Raw genomic sequence first — 15774 nt, forward strand, 5'->3', positions numbered from 1 at the left:
TAAGCAAACAGAGAACCATCGCATGGGAACGACTTCTAATACAGTAGAGGTATTATATTAAATGTAGAACTATGTCCAAGAGTGAATTCAATTTGTGTAAAACCACTATCGAGTTGGGCATTAAGTTCGTATCGATTTAAAGAGATGAAACGAGTCAACTACAATGGACGTTTGTTAGACGTTGATGTAGTAGACTAGCTTGGGTTTATTATATCTGTTGTAGAAAGACAGAACTGAAGATGATCTCCAATCCTGCAATCTATTGTCTCTTATAATGTAAAATGTTAATCATTTAGTTAACACTACTGATGTTGAAGAAGAAAAAGAAGAGAAGAGTGGTGTAAAAATTTTCACTGGAAAAAGTTTCATTTAAATAGTGATGAAGGGTACTGCATATAAGAATGTGGGTTGTCGTGTCGCTTATCAATCAATCAATAAGGAGTCTAGTGGCAAGTCAGTAATCTATCAACAAACTTGAGTTGATGAGTGGAGGCTTAGTCGGAGCTGTAGAGCTCTCTCTCCAATAGCACACTCACTTATATCTTAGTCTTGCATTGTCTCACCTTCACTCCTTACTGTGTTGTGTGTTTATCTATGAGTCTTTTTTTCTCCTGTTTTCGTTATTTTGTAATTTCCTTAACACAACAGCAACCCTTTTTCCTCGAACAAACACATCATGACAAAGAGAGACAGAGACCCCAGCGATGAAGAAGAGGACTACCAAGAAGAGGAATACGAAGACTTTGAATTTGAAGATTCCGACGAAGGAGACGACTTTGAAGACAACTCCGACGTGTCATTTGAATCTGGCGAGCTATTTGACGCGGAAAAGTCCTTGAATACTCCACAATCAAAGATTATTGATGATGCAGCATGTGTCGGGTACAACGGAACCGCGTACTACCCTTGGAGCATGGACAATTTCATTCAAACACATTTCATAAACGCGTTGACAAAGTTGAAAAGTTTCAATTTGGAAGGATGTTCGGATGATGATTTATTGACGATGTTGTATGTGAAAAAATGGCAACTGGATGAGGTTTTGGACGCGTATTTTGGTGATAGAGAGAATTTGATGAAACAATGTGGACTACCGTGTAAGTCCAATAATACATTTGAGACTGTGCTGGATTTCACATGCTTTATTTGTTGCGACACATATGATTCGACCCAAGTGTACTCCTTAACATGCAATCATCAGTTTTGCATTCGGTGTTATTACCAATACATCATGAATGAAGTCAATAATGGCCGTTTAATAACATGCATGGATCCAAGTTGCAAATATTCCATACCATTTGGCGATATTGCCCATATTATTGCCGTAGTTGACGCCGACAAGACATTGATTGTTGCAGAAAAACCACTTCGTGAAAATCCAATGTTAATCACTGCAGTGAGAGAATGGGTTGATATGAAAAGTAATTGTAAATGGTGTCCAGCAACAGACTGTACCAGCTTTACTGAAATCGCTGATTTATCATCAATCAAAGACTCAAAGGGTTCCATTGACTTAACACTTGTGCCAATTGTTGGTTGTGTGGAGCATCACGAATTCTGCTTTGAATGTAACTACGAAAATCATCTCCCATGCCCTTGTTGGTTGGTCAAGGCGTGGGTAAAGAAATGCGAAGACGACTCGGAAACCGCCAATTGGATTGATGCTAATACCCATTCATGTCCCAAATGCCACACCTCAATTGAAAAAAATGGTGGCTGTAACCACATGACATGCAGGAAATGTAAATATGAGTTTTGTTGGATATGTTTTGGTGAATGGCGCACACATTCAAACAACTACTCCTGTGGTAGGTATCCTGATAATGCAAAGGAAGACGAAATAAGAAAGAATAAAAGTAGGGCTACTTTGGAGAGATATCTACATTTCTACAAACGGTATGCAATTCATGAATCGTCAATGAAGGGTGATTTAAAGACGTTGCAAAAGATTGACAACGTGACAAAGTTATACATGGAGGAATCAAGAAAGAAAGGCCAACAAAATCTCTCTTGGAATGATGTCCAGTTCCTCCCCGATGCAATGAGAGCTTTGCAGAATGGAAGAAAGACATTGAAATGGACATACTGCTTCGCTTTCTATTTGGCCAAGCTGAATTTCTCGACAATCTTTGAAACCAATCAAGATTTCCTAAACAAGACTGTTGAAGATCTATCAGAAGTGTTTGAAAAGATTATTGCCATTGACAAACCAGATCAAGTGGAGACAATCTTGGAAAAGAAAAAAGATATCATCAACCTTGCCGAATTTGTCAATTTGCGGAGAAAAACATTGGTTAAAAGTGCTGAAGAAAATTTGAGGAATAACTTGCTTCGTCTTGATCCTATCTAAGTTTATATGGTTTTAATTTTTAGGAAATTTTTTAATGTTCAATTCTTATTCGTTGATAAGAGAGAGAGAAAAAAAAATTGGAAATTTTGTCACGTGAAGATAAGGGTCTGTAGATTTAGCGATTTATTGAACATGGAGCTCAGATAGGCAACACTCTTCTTTACCAATGCTACATTCCAACGAGAGAGGTAGGACTCCCACTAGGGAAGGTCATATTAAGCAGGATCTCTCTCTCATTGAATCAAGACGACATTCACGTCAAGAATTACTCCATCAAGCAGTAAACAAATCATCACTAACACGATCCCTAACACGACCACCACATGAGAAAAGTAGAGGACAGAAGAGACCTGAGTTTAAGCGTTGGAGCTCATACGATCAAGCTCCTTCCGAGATAAGTCCATTCAGTATACTTGAGGATCAATACAACACAAAACATCCAGTTGCAAGCAGTATCGACTTGAGCACAGACAACTCATTTAGAGAGCTAGAGAAGCATGCCCCGACGCAAACTCCAATCAAGTCTAGTCTTTACGATAAGATGTCTAATTTTGCTCACGGGCTATTCACAAACGGATCTCCTAGTGAAGATAGTCTCAGCGACACAATGGAAACAGAAGTAAATGATACACAGTATGAGATTGAGCTGGTGGAGAGTCAAGATAGCCAACCGGACTTTGAAGAAGTACTACGCAATCTTGCTCTTCAATCATCAGACACAATCACACCCAAACTCAATCGAACACAGCAGAAGCAGATCGACCTCAAAGACCTATTCCAAACTGAGCATTCTGAACGAGCTGAGCTTAATTACGACTGGAGGATCCAAAATGAAACTATCCTGTCACAGTACACGACAATCAGACTACGATTTGCATCTCATCAAGTGCATCGAAAACGTATGGAGACCAATATTGGAGTCCTTGGATTCATCAAACGCCACTGCAATTACATCAACCCCACTCCTGTTGCTCTAGGTGAGAATGACTCTGTAATTAAACAAATCTGGCAAGATGCAAATTCCATTTTTAAATAGCGCGAAATAAATTTTCTTTTTTTTTTTTTTTTTAAAGCCAACAAAACCCTCTTTTGTCAGCACCCCAATGACGAAACGACTCAATTTACCATATACCACCCAAGATCTATTCCCTCAATCTGTTCCTTCTACAAAGCAAGGGTCAATGCGAGCTGGATCAATTGCGTCGACTCCATCATCGCTATATATCCCTCGTCCGACATTCCATCACAACTCCACGACGTCGTTTAAAAACAAGTTCAAAAATGTGAAAACAATGGTTAAAAGACTATTCAAGCCTAGCACGTTGGATTTTGAAACGGCGATATGGGAGATTTTCCATCTAATTATCAACCCAAAGAAAATGTACCGGTCGCATTACTATTACCGACAACAGCTGCAACAACCAGATGGGAAAACTTCATACACAAGAGACGATCCTTCATTCCTCATTCTAGTCACTGGATTCCTTTCTGTGAGTGCAATTGCATGGGGGTTGGCTTACTCGCCTACAATATTAGACATATTCAAATTGGTCTTGTACATGGTGGTTGTTGACTTTTATATCACGGGTATTGTTATTGCTACAGTGACATGGTTAGCCACAAACAAGTTGTTCAATTTGGAAGTTGGATTGAACAAGTATAGTGCAAACTACATTGAATGGGGGTTTTGCTTTGACATTCACTGCAACTCATTCTTGATCATTTGGTGCTTACTATATGTGGTTCAATTTATCCTCTTGCCAATAATAAGAATAAAAAAGTCGATAATAGCGTTGATCTTGGGTAATTCACTATATTTTGGAAGTATTGGCTACTACTTTGTCGTGACATTTTACGGCTTCAACTCATTGCCATTCATTTCCTCGAACGTTGTCAAACTGAATGATCGCAACCCTGCTAGAGTCTTGCAATTGATTGTGGTTGCTGGAATCTTGCCCCTTTTGGCTATTACATGGCTCATTACACTTCTACTTAGATTCAACGTGGCTGCAAAGTTGGTCGACTCTTACTTCAACTAGTCACAAAAAACATGTATAAAAAGTCTATAGAAAATCTTTTACATACTTGATAACTGGTCTAATCTATCACCAGCAGCCTTGATACGCATACTGGTTCTATTGCTCAATTCGTAATCACCATCGCCTACAATTTCGGCCTTCTTCAACCATGCTTTACTGTGAGCAGCAGCTGTTTTAACATCAACTTTGGAAGTTGGTCCTGTTTCTTCAACCCATGTAAACATGGTATTTTCGTAAAATGCCGTAGGATACAAGTACGGACTATAAGTCATCTTGTGGAATCTGAATTGAGGTGAGTCAGCAATGACAATCCTTGACAACACGTGTTGACTAAGGAGATGCGAACCTTCTCTAACTTTACCCAATTGTCTCAAACAAATTGATTGGAGAAAGTATCGAATCATTGCTTCATCTTCAGTCTCCTTGATCACTGCATATGAGTGGCTGCTAGTGTTTGCAGAGAGCTCAGTATTTGGAGCACCAGAGTAACCCAACATTTTCAATGCAATTTGGAAATGCTCCCGAGGCATTCTGTTGTATCCATTCCAGAAATACACCAACTCATGGATTAAGGAAGTACCAACCAAATCAGCAAGTTGAACATCGGGATATTGCTTCTTCCTTGCTTCAATATGTTTATGCTTTCGCAATAAAAACTTATCAAATGGCATCTGTTTTCCACTACCACCCAAACCACCTTTCTTTTGTGCATTGTGGCCATGTCCAGGGACATAACTCAAGGAAAGTTTCACATACTTGGCAAACAAATCAGCATACTTTTGAGATTCCTGTTCATCACCTTTAGTGACCCCCATTCTAATCATTCGGTATTTCTCAAGGTAGCATGAAGCTGCCATAAACAAGTACACTGCTTTTGACCACGAATTGATATCAATCAAGTGGATCAAGTCCCTAGCAGCCTTGTCATACTCATGAATGTAGATATAAATAATCGCACGGTCAAAAACCAACAACGACTCAATCTGTTTCATTTGAATCTTGTTGTTTGGATCGTCGGTGAAGTTTTGCATAAGTGTACTAGCGCCAACGACATCGCCCTCAGCTGCCAACATTCTACCTTCTTGTAAGATCCACAATGCATTATGTGGGAAATGTTGACGTGCTGAACGTAATAACTGACTGGTATAGAGTGGAGGATTATCCATAATCTTATCCAACTCAGCTTCCAGAACAGTCAACTTGTTACTCAATGAGATGACTTTATGATCTTCTTTAGACTCGGGCAAACGAAATCCAGTGTCAACAAACTGTACAGGTCCATCATAAAACACCAACAAAAACAACAATGCCAATTCACCATGCACATTTCTCGAGGTGATTGCAGTTCTCCACAACAATTGAAGTCCAATATGTCTATTACCTTTGAAACCAACAATCGACAAAACAGCACCAATTGCAGGAGGAATCAATGACAAAACCACTTGCAAAACACCGAAACACAACTGCACTCCCGAGTGAATAAATTCATCAGTGGTCGAAACATGAAGGTATGTATCGGAGCCATTTCCTTGAGAACTAGGCGAGGTATCCACTGATGAAAGAATTGATTGTGCACTTGATTCAATGAATGAGCTAGGTACATCACTCACTGCCAAATGATCCATAGCGTCTTCAAATACCTCATCGTCATCTGAGTCATCAACATCTTGCTCCAATGGCGGTGGAAAAGGCTTCTTTGCCAACGAGATTGAACTATTCAGATCCTCAAACAAATTGAGTGTCTCTGTATTACCCAAATTTGATCCCTCAATCCTAGCTTTACGCATCAAAAATATTCTTTCCAAATCCTTCATCAATTTCACATCCTGAGGCAACGAGCTTGAAGATGAGCTACTAAGTGATTCATATCCAGGTAAATCAACTGTACTAATCGATTGGTTATTGTTATTCAAAAAGATGCTGTTGCTTTTTGCAGCACCATTTGCTGCTTTCTTCCTTAACTTTGCCAAGTTCTTATTAAAGATTGGTTCCAGTTCCTGGATCTTTTTATATGTAGAATCCAAGATCTGGTATGCTTTTCGTAGTTTAAACAACGCCTTTGCACTTTCAACAACACCGTTATTCTCCTTCAACAACATCAACAAGGCATTCAACAAAGTCGACTCGGCTAAAGTCACTTGAAACTCGGTTCCCGGTGGGTAAATTGTTGATGTTGCCAAGTGGTGACGTGCATTGTATTTTGAATTGTTATGTGAAGCAGTTTCAGCTTCAGATAATGTCTTGTGAGCTTTAGCCATAACTTCAGGTTCAAATCCCAACGTAGCTTCAATAAATTCCATCATCCCCAATGCTAATGGGAAAATAGCACGCGGCAGTTCATCCTGTGCTGCTGATTGTGCTTCCTTTGTCAATAAAGAAGTGCCCTCATTCGATCGATCATCCAAAAGATAATCCATGGCCTTCAACGCAATTTCGAAATCGTGCACCTGTTTTAAAATTTGATCATAATTGCTATTGGAGTTGGGAGAGTTCTCCAAAGCACTCTGATTTGATGTTGTGGGGTATATTGATAATATAGATGCTTTCTTTCTCAAGCCCTTGAACATGACTGTTTATGGCGATGTTGAGGTTTTGGTAGGGTATGTGCAGTTGAACGAGTTTCTGTCTGATAGTCGATTTGTGGAAAATTAATTTTGATCTCGTATACAGTTTAGGAAAAAAAAAAATCAAAAAAGCAAAAAAGAAACGAGTAAACACTTTTTACTCGGGGCAGTGCGAGCGTGCGAGCGAACGAACGAACATACGAGATAGGGCTGTACGGCACAGACAAAGTTTAGAGAAACAAAACCGGGCAAAATGGCAACCTTTAAAAAAGAAAAAAAAAAAATAGGAGAACAAACAAACAGATACAACTAACCGTAGCACGGCTATAAGATAATTGCGTCCGAAGCATCAAGCATAGGCCAATCTGGTATACTTTATGGGAGAGACTATAGTGGTAGAGTAGACACAAGCGTGTCACTTATGGGCTATGGAAATACTGTTTCGAAACCACATCGCCGGTGTTTGCGCGCCTTTGTTGTCGGCGAAATAAAGACGCACGACAGTTAAAGAGTAACTGAACGATACATCGATAAAGTAGAGATGACAGAGGTGCGCCTATCACGTACCTGATCACATTGCTGCTTCTCGTAATGCTCGCCATGCATAACTGGCTGGTACAGGTGTCGCATTAGAAGCCGGTTATAAAATTTGTTCGCCGTGAGAGCAAAAATATTTTCAGCTCCCCCTATCTTACGATTTTCGCCGTGCTTTGGTTATATGCAGGTTTTCCCCGCATGTGATAATTCACTCAACTAAAGCCACCAAAGGTTTGTTTAATTGGAGGTGCTGCAAAAGACTAGAGGAAAGAGCTGTTTCTCAAGAGTAAAAAGCTTTATTTTTCAGTTGCTAATGTTAAGCTATGGTTGTTCTGATCATTGGGGTCATCGTATGCTAATGGTTAAAGCTGGGCTTGAAAGGAGTTTTGCAATTAGTCAACTGGTCAATACACGGTATTAGAGAACTGGTCATATATTTAAGCTGCTTCCAGAATACAATCTTCATCGTACTGCATGCTGCTGTTGATTCTGGTGTAAATTTGACTCAGCATATCAAAAAAATACTAATTGGGCCATGTGAAACACAATATAGTTGACTTGTCAAAACATGTCAGAATTCTTTACATAACACTCACTTTATTCATCACCTGCTATTGCATTCACTTTGCTAGATATTTTCCACTTTGATTAGCTATTCATCCATGACAAAGTTATTTACTAAACTATTTAAGCTTTCCAGCCCAAAATCCACTGTGGAACCACCCAAGAAAGTGTCCTTGATCCAATTTACCGCCATCCCGCAACAGTATCAACCACAACTAGGCAAGGGAGATTTAAAAGAAGCAGGACTTTTAGTGAACTTGGACAACTTGGATGTGTTTAATATCATGTGTCGCGATGCTGTGTTGTTTATGTTGAGTATTTACCATTTGTTGCTGAATTTACGAGATGGAGATGCAGTTAAAGACATTGATGGGCTGGAAACTGATTTCGGGTCAAAGTTTCATGACAAGTTTAAACAAATATTGTGTCAGTTATCATACGTTAATAATAATCCATTCCAAGCTGATCAGTCAGATGGTCTTCGTTTCTTATTCAATGATTTAAAGTTTACCTGGAATGTTATTACAGTTGCCAATAGTTTAAAAATTACATTGGATGATTCATTAAAGCATAATGTACATGACTATTTTAAAAGAGTATGGGCTTTTGAAGTGTCGGAAAGTGATGATGTGTTTTTAATTGATGTGTTTTCTGTTAGTTTGGATATTTGGAAAATGAGAGTTATGGCATTAGTAGCTTCAAGAGAATAGAATTATGGGTGTAACATGAATGTAGTATTTGCAATGGACTCTCGTTGGCAACTGATCCTCTAATTGCGTGCATGAGATTTTAACTTCACCGGAGATATATGTCCGGCCAGGCCAAACCTTGTTTGATGAAATCATACGAGGTGACTCATTCCTTCCTGCCGTAAACATAACCATGGAACTCCGTGAAACCTGGTGACGTTATGCACTTTGTCATGTAACATAACCCATCTGATAACTCAACTTATGCGTTTGCAACGCATCACAAAACCTTGTTTTTGAATAATCAGCATATATAATTACGAAAGTAAACTCTTGGATATTATATTTCTTTACGTTACACAAATTTCATTAACATTTATAGCAATGAGGGGGAAGGTGTGGCTCCAGGAAGTGAAAATAAAGGGAGTAGTGGGAATGAGATGTAACAAAAACCAAGAAGAAGAGAGAAAATAGGGGAGGGGAGGGGAGGAGGGCTGTACCACCTCCTGATTCAAAAGTCAAAGTTTACATCGGCGGAAATTGAAACATAACGACTTATCCACATTACCGTTTACTTTTTAAGCTTCCTAGATGAAACAAAGGAGTTAATGCATCTCATGATGATCATCGGAGTCACTCATATTATTAAGCTTTGACTAAACGTAACCACTCAAGTATATGTTTTTTTTTTTTTTTTTTTCCCGCTTGATCAACTACAAGAGATTTTAGTATTCGAATGTTGAGAGGGAGACCCACACCTTCTTTACGGGCCTACTAAAGCCAAAAACCTTAGGCAGCTACTTCCGAGCAAATAGTCTTCATTGAATGAAAGATTGATATCTCCTCACTCGGAATTGTCCCTATTTACAGTTAAGCTTCGTGATTCCGTTGCAGAAAGTTTGATGCTGATTAAACTTCGCCATAGAAAGAGAGAGTGCAACTTTGCAACTTTGCAACAATTGCAGCACGCAACATACGTTCTCGGTCCATTTAAAGTTTACACCTTGACCATAGCAAACGTTTTGATATCTCAGTCGAAGAAAACGGGTTGGCCCAACACCAAAAGAATACCGACCTCTTTTAATTAGGCGCGTTGCAAAATTCCATCCAAAAAAAAACACGTCAAATGCAACTTTCTCGAAATTATAACTGTTTAGTTAGAAATACAAACCAAATTTTGCGTGCTTTTTTGACGTTTTGGGATATTTTCCATCCATATTGAGAAAGAAAGAAAACAAACTGCAAACTAAAAAGTTAAAAAAAAAAAAACCAAGTGAGTACTTGAGTCACAAAACAAAGTTACTTTTAACGTTACATCGATCAAATTCATGAACATATTCTGTATAGAATCTTACACAAAGTATTAGCTTAGATGTATACGTCTCCACTTTAAGTCTCCTAACCATAATTATTTTTCTTTTTTTTGCCTTATGATTGCATTGCAATCAATGGTTATGAGGGATTAAACTTTTGAAAAAAAAGACTAAATTCTCTATGCACAGTTGGAGTTGGGGAGCGATCTTTTAATATTGAAATATCGTAACCACGTCTCCGATGCAACGTTCTATGAGATACATTGAGGTTTCCCCCTTGTTCATGGAAAGATGTCTTTTTCCAACTCTTCACAAACACTGTGATGTTCTAGATAGAGCTATCTCTCATGAAATTCAAAGTGTAATGATCATTGACATCATATGACAAAGCATGCCGCCCAACTTTATAACTAGTTCCTCTAAACAATAGATTACACGCTTTTAGTGTAAAAAAATGGTAATCAAAACGCTATTTTTTTCTCTTTTCCATAATTACCAAATCATCCAATCAATTGAGATGTTATGATGGATCTATGCAAAGATCCTTATTTTCGATGAGTTCTAGAACAATGGACTGATTTCTTGCCATTTAACCTGTACCGGATGTTGACAGCATGGCTTGCAAAAGAAAACCATCTTTGCTGTGTTTTTAGTCCAATTACAACAACAACACAAAGCCGTAAAATCTAAAAACAATAACAAACAATAACAAACAATAACACGTTAAGATAAAAAACAAGAATGGGGGGAGCAAGTAAACGTGTCTCTCTCCATTGTCTTCTCTTTCATAATACCCATTTGATCCTCATTTCAAGAATCATATCTTCACTGCTCTTGTCGGTACAGCCTAATCCAACTCTTCCAGATAAAAAAAGCTAGACACCAGAATCATACTATGCATTGACACAACAAAGAGAACACGTCAAAAACAACAAAAAACAAAAGCCGAGGCGCACGCACGCATATTAGACACAAACGCCTGGAGTAGAAAGAAAAGTAAAAAGTAAGCAATGCACTATAAACTTCTGTTCAAAACTTCCGGCAGACCTTAAATCCGTCTGTTGATGAATAGAGAGAAATTGGGCAAAAAAAAAAAAAAAACTCTTGCTCGTCTCAACTGCTGCTATTGCTGTCGCTGTTTGTTTATGCTGGGTATGTTTTACCTGCAAGCACTGTCTCTCCTAGAATAATATTCCTTTCAGGAACCAAATTGCTGGTGGGTGAGTAGACGCACAAATCGATTCAACAATGGATCAATCAATCAAGCCAGGAACGTGGTCAATTTGATTTTTTGAACTTTACTTGCTGATTCTAACAAGTGGTTTCTTAATCTGGTTGAAAAATCTCCATTAGGAAATGCTGTACTGCATAGAAGCACAGCGCAGAAAAAAAACATAAAAAGAGAGAAAAGTAACGTTACACAAAACTTCTATTAACCAGCATTACCTAATACACTACTATACACTATAATAAGCTATTTGTGTAATAATATACTTTTGACTGCAAACTATACTGAAGATACATTTCTATTATAGATCAAACAGCTTGCTTTAAGACCACACTTTGCAATTATAAAAAACTCTAAACAAAAAAAAAAAAAAACACAATCACAGAATCGACTTCTTAACGGTATGATTTATTATTTTCTCTCTCTCTCTATGCTTCCTTCCTTCCATTCCCTTCTCAAGCATTATATAAATAGTCGATCAGAAGTAATTCATTAATATTTTTCTTTTTCACCAATTCCTCAATTACAAATAGATATTTTATATTCATCAATTGTGACAATTCATATATACACTCATTTTCGATATTCAAGAACACATACTTGCTTAAAAACCTTTTGAACTTTATCGACATTCGTTACTACATTCAATACCCTCCTATACATATACCAAAATAATTTACAACTATGAGATTATCTGCACTTTCCGCCATTGCTGGTATACTAGCTGCAACTGAAGCCGTTCCAGCTATATACACCAACTACGTTACTGCTGACACCACACACACCAATTGGGTTACTGTTACTACAGGAACCACCACCAAGAGTTTAACCACGATTTACGGTCCACCACCAGGAGCAACTGATGCTGCCACTAGTCCATCTACTTCATCTTCATCATCGGCTGCAGTCACATCAAGCTCAAGTTCGGTACCCACTACTACTGCTGCTACTTCCACAAGCAGTTCTTCATCAGTAGCTGAAACATCAACTCCATCGTCTAGCTCAGCTGCACCAACTACTTCATCTTCCTCATCTTCATCAGCAGCCGCTCCAACCACCTCCTCCACTTCATCAGCCGCCGCTCCAACAACCTCCTCCACTTCATCATCCACATCATCCACCCCAGCAACTTCCTCCTCAAGCAACTTATCAACCCCATCAACCGATAGCGCCTTCGAAAACGAAATCTTAGCCGCCCACAACCGTGTCCGTGCCCTCCACGGAGTCTCCGACTTGACCTGGAACGACACCTTGACCCAATACGCCGTCGACTACGCCGCCAGAACATTCTCATGCGACAATGTCCAATTAGTCCACTCAGGCGGACCATATGGTGAAAACTTGGCTGCTGGTTACGTTGGTGGAAATGCTCCCGTGAATGCCTGGTATAACGAAATTAAGGATTATGATTTCAATAATCCTGGATACTCGAGCGCTACTGGACATTTCACTCAATTGGTTTGGAAAGCTACTCAGCAAGTTGGTTGTGCTTATGTTACTTGTGATAATGCTTGGAGACAATACACCATTTGTGAGTATTCGCCAAGGGGTAATATTGTTGGTACTGATGCTCTGACTGGAGAATCTTACTTTGAAGAAAATGTTCCTCGTCCAGTTTCAGGTACTGTTGAGTTGCAATAGGAATCTGCAACGTCATCTACTTCGGTCCAACCTTATTTTCTTCAGTTCTCCATGTTTAGTTGAATAGTGTCTCTTTTTAATCAATGTAATAATTACTATTGAACACTTCTATTGAACACCTCTCTTGGCTACATCTCTACAATAGTATTAAGAATATTCCATAAAGATTTCTATAAACCTATACTTCATACACTCTTAGTTTTTCAAAACTGAAGCAAATTGTCCCTTAGATGGCTTAGCTCTAGATTTTTCAACCTTAGCAGATCCCAATTTCTCAGCAGAGTAAGCCTTGGCATAAGGGTTCAATCTCAACAAAACTTGCTTGTTCTTCAATGGGTTCTTCTTCAAGACGTGGCTCTTCTTTTGAGTGGATTCACCAGCTGGTCTAACAACAGCTTGGACTTCAGCAGAGTTGATCAATCTGGTAACGTCAGTGTTGGAGATAATGTTAGCTGGCAATGAGTAGTTGGACTTGATGGATTTGGTAGATTCAGATCCATAGATTGAGTCCAAAGCTTCAATGGCAGATTGGGTCCAAATGATAAATCTACCCAAGTGAGCACCTGGAGCCAATTGCAACAAACCCAAGTGTTTAACTGAGGAGGTTTCAACACCTGGAATGTTTCTCAAGGCCTTAACCAAACCATTGTCTTGACCATAGACAACCAATGGACCTCTTCTTTGAGTAAATCTTCTTCCTCTCAATTTACCCTTACCGGCTCTCATCTTCTTGGACTTGATAACCTTGACAACATCCTTGTGAGCACCAACAGCCTTCAAGACGGCAACGGCATCCTTGGTCTTTTGGACAGATTCGAATTCGTTAGCAACGACCAATGGCAATTCCTTAACGTTTTCAACTCTGTGTCCTCTAGCCAAAACTAATGAGGTGACAGCAGAAGCAGCAATAGCAGAGGCAGTAGCATAACGTTTTTCGTTATGGTTAACCTTGACGTGCCATCTTCTCCAAGTCTTGGTTGGAGCAAACATACGACCACCTCTACACATGTTACCAAAAGCAGCTTGACCAGAACGGTGGGTACCACCACCACCAACTCTTGGAATACGAGCAACAGCTCTACCAGTACCCCATGATTCAGCTGAGGTTTGGTGACCAGCGTTTTCAGCAACAGCGTAAGCTTGTCTCTTGTTCTTGTTGATTCTAACAAAGACAGAGTGGACAATGTCTGGTCTGACTGGAGCAGAAAAGACTGATGGCAATGGTAATTGAGTGGTTGATTGTTCACCTTTAACGGAGATGACAGAAACTTGAGGTCTTGATGACATTTTTGGTATTAACTTTTGATGATGAAGTGGAAAAAGAAAAGGTAGAAGATTGATGATGAAAAATTTTTCACTTTGGCAGAAGACAGTGAAAAAAAAAAAAAAATTTTTTTCTTTCTTCAAAAAGGGCGTGTCCTACAGTTCAAAATGGCTTCGCCTACATGCAGGAATTTTCAGAAAAAGCTCTCAAATCTATACCAAACTAAATATACTATACATCCACAACACTCTCGTGGGTGATTCTCTCTCAACAGCATGAGTTGCTTTGAGCTTGTGCACGTTGTGGTCTATTCAAGTCTACCCCGCCAGGTCTTCTTCCTCCTCCTCCTGCTTCTCCATGCCTCGATCTATTTGCATTTGCAGCAAGCACTTCTTCCACTGGTAAAGCCCTACCTATTTCTTCAAATAGTTCAACTACCCCATCACCATTCTTGGCTGAACATTCAGCTTTAAGTATCTTAAACCCATCACTTTGCAACTCAGAAATATATTCATCCACTTCGTCCAGCTCCACTTCTCTGGCTTCCTCTAAATCCAACTTATTACCAACCAATGCAACTACAATCTCACTTGGTGCTTGTTTCTTCAACTCTTTAATCCAATCTTGTGCCTTGGCAAAAGAATTGCGGCTGGTTATATCATACACGCATAATGCAGCATTGGCATTTCGATAATACATAGGAGCTAATGATTTATACCGTTCCTGACCTGCAGTGTCCCATATTTCGAATTTGATGGTTGTTTGTGACTCTGGTATTGTGATTGATTGAGTCAAGAATGCAGCTCCAATGGTAGATTCTCTAGCGTCATCAAATGTGTTTTTAACAAATCTGTGTACAATGGAGGATTTACCAACTGCGCTTTCGCCCAAAAGAACTAGCTTGAATTGGACAAAACGTTGTGTAGATGTATCTTGTTGTTGAGTTGCCATTGGGGGAGGAGGAGGGTTATTATTCGAGGAGTAAAGTATCAAATAAAAAATAGGGTATGTTCTGTGTTTGTTTGTTTGTTTGTTTGTTTGTGTATGTATGTATGTGAGTGTGTTAAGTCACAAGTAAGTCTATGCTATTTGTGGTGGGGACAGTAATTACTGTATGATTTGAGTAATATAATTGTGCTTTCTTGTTGTATGATTTGTTGTAATCAGAAAATGTTTGTTGTGCTGGTTGTCATACAGAAAGAAAATAAAAAATTAAAGGAATTGCACTATATGCAGGTACATAAGTTTTAATTGCCACAAGACAGTAAAAGAGGAGATGTTTCACACACACACAGAGTTGTGAAAGCTCATTGAAGAGAAAGGAAAGACCAGAGTAAATACAACTTTAAATATTGCTTTAAAGTGGAAAGTAAATATAATTTAATGATCATTAGATAAGAAAGATGCTTATGTAAATTGATGTTTTTTTTGCAGCAAAACTGTTGATAAAGTAAAAGAGAAGTAGACCAGAAATCTACATAGTAGGTTTTTTTTTTTAATCACTTTTAGTATTCAAATAAGATGATACTCTCCTATTTTATTAATACAAAAGAACTTAAGGTGCTTTCTCCACAGAAGTATTGAT

The 15774-nt window shown here is 38.8% G+C and overlaps 8 protein-coding genes across 8 annotated transcripts; 5 read left to right on the forward strand and 3 right to left on the reverse strand. All coding sequences in view use genetic code 12, as the record gives it.

Moving 5' to 3' along the window:
- Positions 1-676: 676 nt before the first annotated feature.
- Positions 677-2350, forward strand: I9W82_003803 (E3 ubiquitin-protein ligase; the record flags this gene model as incomplete). Its single annotated transcript, XM_067692807.1, has 1 exon — positions 677-2350. One exon carries the CDS (start codon positions 677-679, stop codon positions 2348-2350), a length of 1674 nt encoding a protein of 557 aa, XP_067547391.1.
- Positions 2351-2516: 166 nt separating this feature from the next.
- Positions 2517-3386, forward strand: I9W82_003804 (uncharacterized protein; the record flags this gene model as incomplete). The annotated part of the gene is made up of 1 exon (XM_067692808.1): positions 2517-3386. The coding sequence occupies one exon, from the start codon at positions 2517-2519 to the stop codon at positions 3384-3386; it is 870 nt and encodes a 289-aa protein (XP_067547392.1).
- Positions 3387-3453: 67 nt separating this feature from the next.
- I9W82_003805 (uncharacterized protein) lies at positions 3454-4389 on the forward strand (the record flags this gene model as incomplete). The annotated part of the gene is made up of 1 exon (XM_067692809.1): positions 3454-4389. The coding sequence occupies one exon, from the start codon at positions 3454-3456 to the stop codon at positions 4387-4389; it is 936 nt and encodes a 311-aa protein (XP_067547393.1).
- Positions 4390-4427: 38 nt separating this feature from the next.
- On the reverse strand, positions 4428-6956 carry IML2 (Iml2p; the record flags this gene model as incomplete). Its single annotated transcript, XM_067692810.1, has 1 exon — positions 4428-6956. One exon carries the CDS (start codon positions 6954-6956, stop codon positions 4428-4430), a length of 2529 nt encoding a protein of 842 aa, XP_067547394.1.
- A 1196-nt stretch (positions 6957-8152) lies between these two features.
- I9W82_003807 (uncharacterized protein) lies at positions 8153-8764 on the forward strand (the record flags this gene model as incomplete). Its single annotated transcript, XM_067692811.1, has 1 exon — positions 8153-8764. One exon carries the CDS (start codon positions 8153-8155, stop codon positions 8762-8764), a length of 612 nt encoding a protein of 203 aa, XP_067547395.1.
- Positions 8765-11968: 3204 nt separating this feature from the next.
- RBE1 (sterol-binding protein) lies at positions 11969-12925 on the forward strand (the record flags this gene model as incomplete). Its single annotated transcript, XM_067692812.1, has 1 exon — positions 11969-12925. The coding sequence occupies one exon, from the start codon at positions 11969-11971 to the stop codon at positions 12923-12925; it is 957 nt and encodes a 318-aa protein (XP_067547396.1).
- Positions 12926-13120: 195 nt separating this feature from the next.
- On the reverse strand, positions 13121-14212 carry RPL4B (60S ribosomal protein uL4; the record flags this gene model as incomplete). The annotated part of the gene is made up of 1 exon (XM_067692813.1): positions 13121-14212. The coding sequence occupies one exon, from the start codon at positions 14210-14212 to the stop codon at positions 13121-13123; it is 1092 nt and encodes a 363-aa protein (XP_067547397.1).
- A 244-nt stretch (positions 14213-14456) lies between these two features.
- Positions 14457-15140, reverse strand: YPT52 (Rab family GTPase; the record flags this gene model as incomplete). The annotated part of the gene is made up of 1 exon (XM_067692815.1): positions 14457-15140. The coding sequence occupies one exon, from the start codon at positions 15138-15140 to the stop codon at positions 14457-14459; it is 684 nt and encodes a 227-aa protein (XP_067547398.1).
- Between the last annotated feature and the right edge of the window lie 634 nt (positions 15141-15774).

Source organism: Candida metapsilosis, assembly GCF_017655625.1.
Source record: "Candida metapsilosis strain BP57 chromosome Unknown scaffold5, whole genome shotgun sequence".
Taxonomy (NCBI): Eukaryota; Fungi; Ascomycota; class Pichiomycetes; order Serinales; family Debaryomycetaceae; genus Lodderomyces; species Lodderomyces metapsilosis.